The sequence below is a fragment of the Diadema setosum genome, chromosome 2 (assembly GCF_964275005.1).
Source record: "Diadema setosum chromosome 2, eeDiaSeto1, whole genome shotgun sequence".
In the NCBI taxonomy this organism is placed as follows: Eukaryota; Metazoa; Echinodermata; class Echinoidea; order Diadematoida; family Diadematidae; genus Diadema; species Diadema setosum.
Window position 1 is genome coordinate 8,496,454 of NC_092686.1, and position 7,684 is coordinate 8,504,137.

At 36.6% G+C, this 7,684-nt stretch overlaps 1 protein-coding gene across 1 annotated transcript; it reads right to left on the reverse strand.

Moving 5' to 3' along the window:
* Window positions 1-713: 713 nt before the first annotated feature.
* LOC140238117 (cadherin EGF LAG seven-pass G-type receptor 2-like) lies at window positions 714-7,569 on the reverse strand. Its single transcript, XM_072318055.1, has 2 exons — window positions 6,717-7,569; window positions 714-805 (listed from the first exon to the last, which is right to left on the reverse strand). Exons 1-2 carry the CDS (start codon window positions 7,567-7,569, stop codon window positions 714-716), a joined length of 945 nt encoding a protein of 314 aa, XP_072174156.1.
* Window positions 7,570-7,684: the final 115 nt, after the last annotated feature.

Here is a 7,684-nt window from a genome sequence, read left to right on the forward strand (position 1 = left end):
TTTTATTTTGTTTTTGGATGGCTCATCCATTTCAAAACCAATTTTCATCAAACAATCTTTAGAATTCCTCTTAGAATGGCATACTCTCTATTATTTCATAAGTAGGTTCTTGGTATATCACAAAAAGTTAAAAGCCCAAATCCTCACCTCCACCAATACTATACCATCCCTTTAAGCTTTGATATTGGTTTCTAAACAAATCCGGTCGGATAGATTTATTTCAGCTCTTTGTCTTATAAGTAAAACATGATAATGTTGTAAGGAAATATTCCTCTTATATTTCTAGTCACAAAGCAGATGGAATTCCCGTCTCCCATAAAAAAAAAATAAAAGTGCAGCACTTACTTTGTCACAGACATACAGCATGTCCTCTCCGGGCAGACGGGGAATTAGGAGACAGCATGCCGACATCACTAAGTTAGAGCTGGAAAAAAAAAAAGAATAAATGTGGAATAGCCTGAGTAAAGTCATGTTGAAAAGAAAAATGTGGCGAATTTGGACTGAGATGAAAATACACAACTTTTATGTAGGCCTGCATACATTTATGACATAGGGCATATTCAAATATTCCCACATTTTTCCTGACCAAATCAAAGTCTTCATAACATAAAATAACAAAGTAAGACAACATCAAATTACATGCCAATTTAACATCAGTTTGCTGTATATTTTACACAGTTGGGAAAGGAGTAAGACTTATAGACCTCAGCCATTCAGCCGTTGCTGAGCTTGCCACAGATGATGGTCCGGGTGCTGGCCATGGCAATGGGTGTAATGATGCCCATCATGGTTGACACCTCTAATCCTGCTACCACACACACAAAAAAGAGAAAACATAGCCCCCTCTACTTATTCATAACATTGATTTGATTTACTTTGATAATACTGGTTACAGAAAAGAAGATTACCCCCCCCAAAAAAAAAAAAAAAAATAATAATAATAATAAATAAAATAAAATAAAATAAAATAAATAATATATAAATAAATAAAAAAAAATTAAAAAAAATGAAGATTCTTGCGGGGTAGTGATGCTGCCTGTATGAGTTACAATCCATCATGGAGTTTTCAGGAAAAAGTCCAAAAAAAAAAAAAAAAGCTGAGAAGACGTAGAACGGAAAAGGCAAGAATGAATGATCGCAATGGTCCACTTGAGTAACATATCTCTCGATTATAGATGGTATCAAAAATTGCACTATAGTCTTATCAAATTTTCCGCAACCCACTAAACGGTGGCTACGTTATAGTAACTGATAAAACTGCGTTCATGTGTAATAATACGCTTTAATATAATATACTTCACGGATATCACATGCTGAAAATCTAGATGAATCAATAACCTGAAAATACATATACAAGTGTACATGTATTACGGATTAATCCATTAATGAAACTTATATATTCTGTTGAGGAATCACTCTGTCCTTCAGAATTGCATATCAGTTTACGTGATCAGGAGAACGCGCGCAAATTATTGTATCTTGCTTGAATATCTGAAAAGGAAAATCAAGTGTCATGAGTTCAAGGCCACTGTTCATGCGTGTGTAATAATTTTGCAGAAGAGCTAACTTATGTAAATGTGACTACATAACTCTCTCCATGGCAGCTTAAAGGGGAAGGCTAGTAACTGATCAGTGGGAATCAGTGGAAATGCTGGGAGATGATTGTTCCAATTCTTATGGGATTCATTCAAGAGTTCATTGTATATCTATTGTTGTGTGAAAATGACTTGCTTCAGAACGGTCTCATATTCAAGTAATGTGCATATTAATGCTCCGTCACTGACCAGGGACGCTAACCTGGAAGCATTAAACTGCACATTACTTGAATATGAGACCATTCTGAAGCAAATCATTTTCACACAATAGATACACAATGAACTCTTGAATGAATCCCATAAGGATTGGAACAATCATCTCCCAGTATTTCTACTGATTCCCACTGATCAGTTACTAGCCTCCCCCTTTAATGTATAGTTCAATTTTTATGCACTGCCTTGCTGCATACAGGGTGAACTTAAGTCTACCACTAACACTACCTGACTACAGAGAATTATCCCAGCATAAAGATAAGCGTGCAATGTTTGCCATTATAAGTTTAGTTAGTACACTAGTCTATTTATCCAAAAGTTTATCAACAATTATTCATCAACTTCAGTTCCGTTCCTTTTATTCGTTATTAATCAAATGTGGTATGGCACGACGCGATGTATTATCCTTGGGGATGTGTGTTTGTGTGTGTGTGGGGGGGGGGGGTGGCGTAAAGGTTATGTTAAGGATACACTTCCTATAGGAATATCCGATTCCACGTTTTCTTAACTATTTTGTTTTGTTGTTGATCGGTAAATATAAAGAATTACTTGAAATTTGTGATTATGTATGTGTTCACTGTATTGTGAGTATAAATCATGCTTGTATAATTGTGTATGTAGTGAAAATTGTATCATTTATAATGTGTACATGTACATGAATATATGTGAGTTTATGCATGTATGTAGATATTCCTATGTGCACGCCCATGTACCAACAAAAAGAATTTCCTAAATGAACAATAAATGAATCTGAAATCTGAAATCGGAATGCCATGACGTCTTTAGGAAGACATTTTATCGCTAAAGCTGCTCTAATTCCACATAATGGTTACGAAACAAAACAAAATAGAACAGAAAACAGCACGCATAAAACTAGCCAGTTTTAACAGAACTCTAAAATGAACATTTTAATATTACTGCCTGCAAGCCTATATTATAAGACATGGCTATACAACCAAAAACATAACAGATACAAGAAATTTGATGAAGGGTAATATCGAGAGTAAGGCCTTGGTCGAGAACATTGTGGATATTTCAAATCATGCTTTACGATGATGTTTTAACTCACCATTTTCCACGTGGTAGGAATCTGCGGGGTCTTGATATTATGAAGTGGACAAAATAATTTTGAAGTCAGAGTTGCAGTAAGCCGCTACGAAAAGCCTCAGAAGAGCTGATCTGCTATGGAAATGGAATTTGCGCTAGATGCTCAGCTCAAACACGCATGAACGAGCTGTACAATGAGCCATCTGGGAGTCAACTTACGTGCACATAAGTTTGCACGACTCAACAATTCATTGAATTCATAAATCATGTTCAAGAAAAGAATGAACATGCCCACACCAGGTGACCAAACTACTGGGTCCGTGAATTGACACTCTAGGAAACATCCATGTCATTATTTTGCATCGAATGTATTCTCTGGATTAATAGGCGTTTAAAAAAAATCCACTTTTGATTCTTAATAATTCAGTAACTATATATCAGATAACACTATCATTGATATGGGAGATAGTTGTATAGTGTACAATTTCGTTGGAGGTGGTTTAAAACACAAATCAGTTTCATGAAATCCATGATCAATTTCACAGTTAGGTTACAGATTTTGCTCTATTTCCAACCCTCTGTACAAAATTTTCACTTTGCACAGGGGTCAATGGGTGTGTATGGGAGTATGTGGTTAACACCCTGACAATGGTGTTGAACAATAGCCAGGTTTAATGCTTTATTATTTATTCATGAGAAATTCCACTATCGCAGCTAGTCTTTATTCATTCTAAAATGTGGTGTTTGCAAGCACACGGAAACATGTGCTTACATTTTTCATGGGCATGCATTTTACCCTTAGGCTTTAACGTGCATGAATCCATGAAAAAAAAAAAAGGGGGAAAAAATCAACCCTTACAAATAAATCGTGTAGTTTGCACCCTTATATATCCGCGAGTTTGCTCTCTAAATGATTTTAGTTTATCATTTCCTTTACGTTCACCTAATAAAATATGCATACATAAAATGTGACAATGGTATGAATAAAATGACAATGTGACAAACAAACAAACAAAGCAAACAAACAGCAAAAGATATCAAGTGAAGGGGTGAGTGAGAAGGCAATTGGCCTTATTTAAAACTAATCCCGGAAAAGTAAATACATTGTATATACAGAGAAAAACATTGGCACACACACACACACACAAACACACACACACTCACACATACACACACATGCATACACAGACAAAAACATGGACCAGCGCATATTAGCAATACACAAGATGTCATTTTCACAAACACACCCTATCTTGCTAGTCTCTTATAAATTCGTAAAATGATATTGGTAACTTTCAGAAAACCTTTCAAGTAAGATACGTTTTAAAGCTTCCTTAAAACTTTGTACCGTTTTCTTACATTTCACATCAGAGTGGATGGAATTCCAGATTTGAGGGCCTTGAAAAAATATTGACTTTTTTTTTCTGTCCCGAGATCGAGTCGCAACGAAAATCTTTAGCGTGTTGTAGGGTTTGATTCCATCATCGCACAGTAAGCATGCAGGGAATGCTGTGACATATTCCATTTCGATTGGTCAATACCAGACGAGCAGTCAAATATTCTTCGTTAGCTTGTTCGCAGACCCTTTCATCAAAGACTCAACTTCATTTAAAAATGCTCCGATGAATGATTATGAAATTATGGGAGAACATCAAGTTTTATGATGTCTTAAAAAAAAACATGTACATAGTAGCACCACGACGGTATGCAATATTGTATTCAAGTGTCGATCAACACCATATGGGTCTTTCTTTGAGACTTGTTATGGGCTCAATATTGCACCTTAGCAAGAATGAACCACAAACAGGAAGATATGTCTTTGTAATGGTAATTACTTTCGACATCCCAACCAATAAGGGATAGGTTAGGTGAATGTTAAAGACACGGGGATACACGAATAGAAATTGCTCCAAAAAAAAAAAAAAAATGAAATAAAACGAACATTATTCTAATAGGCATGCCTGGGCAGTAATCTGATGTTTCTATTGATAGAGAATTCTATTTGAAGATTCATATCAGTTTGCTTTGTCAGAATCATGAGGAAAAGTGATAAAATAAACCGTCTATCCAGGGTACAGTTTAAGCACTTTCACATGAAACAGCTCTGATTAACACTTTTGCACAATAATATTTCTGTTCAGAATTGACTTTTGTTTTATATGTTTTTATCTTGAAGTATAGGATTTCATTTGAAGCAAAATATAGCCAAAATTACGTAAACGTCCACAATCTTCAGATTGCTCAGTGAGACGGCGGCATCGAATCCCGATCAGCGAAGGCACAAATGCACCTGTGGAATTGTTTTGTACAGCAATAGAAATCTGACGACTATTTGAATAATTACATCCAGTTGGAACTTCACCTGTTAAACCTCCTAGGTTATGTGTACAATGTGATTGGTCAATACCAGACAAGCAATCAGGTATTCTACTTTTGTTTTTTTAGTAGACCCCTTTCATCATGGACTCAACTTAATTTGAAAATATACTCTCGATGAATGATTATAGAATATGAAAGAAATTTAAGTTTCCTGATATCAAAAAATATATGTTCATAATATCAGCACAAGGATATGTAATATTGCATTTTAGTGCCGAGCAACACCATAGGATGGCCTTTGTTTTGAGACTAGTTTGGGGCGTAATATTGCACCGTCAATGACCGTGGCAAGATCGAACCCAAAATGAACCATATAAGAAGCAAAGTTCCACCATTTTCGCAAATCGTGTAGTTTGCACCCATTTTCGCGACTTCGAACCCTTCTAGCTCCCTTATTGAACCTTTTTTTCTTAGTGTGTAAGTCTCGTCTCTGCTGGATTTATACACTTTATTTAGTTTTATCGACCCTCTAAACAATTCTGGTATATTTTTGAATACATGGTTCATTAGCTCAATAATTCTGTTTCAGTTTCAATAAGTTTCATTTAGGTATGACAATGTCAAACATGTTATTCACAAGTCATGAAAATATAAACAAGAGTTCACATTACAAATATAATCATGTAAAATTATGCATATATTTCACAGCAAATCTTTAAATCTTCAAATACAGGTGGAGGAGACCGTTATCAGTAAGCGAAACGCTTGTCTTGGACAACGGTCTAAAAAAAAAAAGTAACGTACTGGATTTGGTGACCACGCAACTATTTTATTTTTTTGTATGTATATTGACTGGAGGGACTCACAATCTTCAAGCTTCATTTTTTAGTGGGTCCCCATCTCACTCCCAAATTATCCATCACTAAAATAATGTCTCACTTCTTAATTCTCATCAAAAGTGTAATATACCCTGCAATCCTATTACTCATTTTTGATTTTTCCCTTTTTTATTAACATTGTACGTTTGTGGTTGCAGATGGAGAAAAATAAATCTGAACTTGAACTTTAATTGCTGCTCACCGTGCACCTTCGGTTGGTTTTGAGTTCCTCTCTATAACATTATTTGAATTCACTTACGCGTTATGTAAGAAATTTACTATCAAACATACTCTTTTTTTGTGTTTGTTGTTGTTGTTGTTGTTGTTGTTGTTGTTTTGTTTTGTTTTCACATCTCTTGTCTGTTCAGGAAATTTCGTATACCATCACTCCTTTACCACGCAACACAAACTGCACTTGTTTGGTCGCTTCCCTGTTAATGGGACTGTATTGTTTTTAAACATATGCACGTTCTTCGTGGACCTGTATCATTTGTATTTTTGTTTGCCAGGGTGAAGTTAAACAAGGAATAGTTCGAATGTTCTCAATGACTTTTGACGAGTTTTATAGGAATTAAATCTCACACACTGTTATAGTCTTGTTACTACGTAAACCTTGATGGACCGCTTGAATGAATTTAAATGCAGACAAACAACACAAACTTACCCGCATCAACATCCAAAGCAGTTATTGTCATGAAACTGGAGGAAATAGGGCGGTTTTCTTCAATTTCTCCTTCATAATGTGATGAAGCAAAAACAGGCGGGTTATCATTGATGTCTTCAATGAAAATTTGAATGATTGCCATGGACTGCCGGGGGATATCTCCATGGTCACTGGCCGTCACAGTGAATATATAGTGGGACACTGTTTCACGGTCCAGCTGCAAGCGGGTGTGAACCTCTCCTGAATGTTCATTGATTTCAAACTCAGGTACATCATCCATGCTGTAACTTATTTCAGCATTGGACCCCGCATCACTATCGGAGGCCGAAACTCTAACAACAACATGACCAATGGGAACAGATTCACTGACGAACACAATGTAAGTCGAGTTTTGGAATACAGGTGCGCCGCTTCTTGTATCAGTAACCTGACTCGTTATATTTACAGGGACGGGCTGTTCAAATATGGGGGTGTGGTCATTGCGATCGTCCACATGAATGGTCAGGTTGGTGGTGGCAGATTTTGGTGGTGTGCCGTAGTCAGTGGCAGTGAGACGAAATGAATGGGACTCTATTGTTTCTCTGTCGAGAGCCATTGTCGTCACTATCAAACCTGTGTCTGGATTGATGTCAAACATGGCTCCACTCCGAGCATCCGATTGAGCCGTCATGCTGTAGGTGAGTCGGCCGTTGTCGCCATCATCGTTGTCGGTTGCCGTGATCGTTGTCACGATATATCTAGGATCCTCATTTTCAGGAACTCTCCGTACAAACAACATGCTGTCAAACGAGGGGTTGGTATTTTTGACCTGTCGTCTGTATCGGTACGAAACAAGTTTACTGTGACCAGACATCTCCCAAAGTGACCTCACTCTTGTTTGACTTGTACTTTGTCTAAAATGTGACACATGGACATTGAATGTGGCAAAAACTTCGCCATGTAGAATGGTAGCAGCTACCATCAAACGG

Coding starts and splice junctions, on each gene's coding strand:
- LOC140238117 (XM_072318055.1), bottom strand. CDS start 7,569: ATGTCTGGTCACAGTAAACTTGTTTCGTACCGATACAGACGACAGGTC. Junction 806..6,716: donor TGCTTTGGATGTTGATGCGG/GTAAGTTTGTGT, acceptor GTGTGGTAGCAG/GATTAGAGGTGTCAACCATG.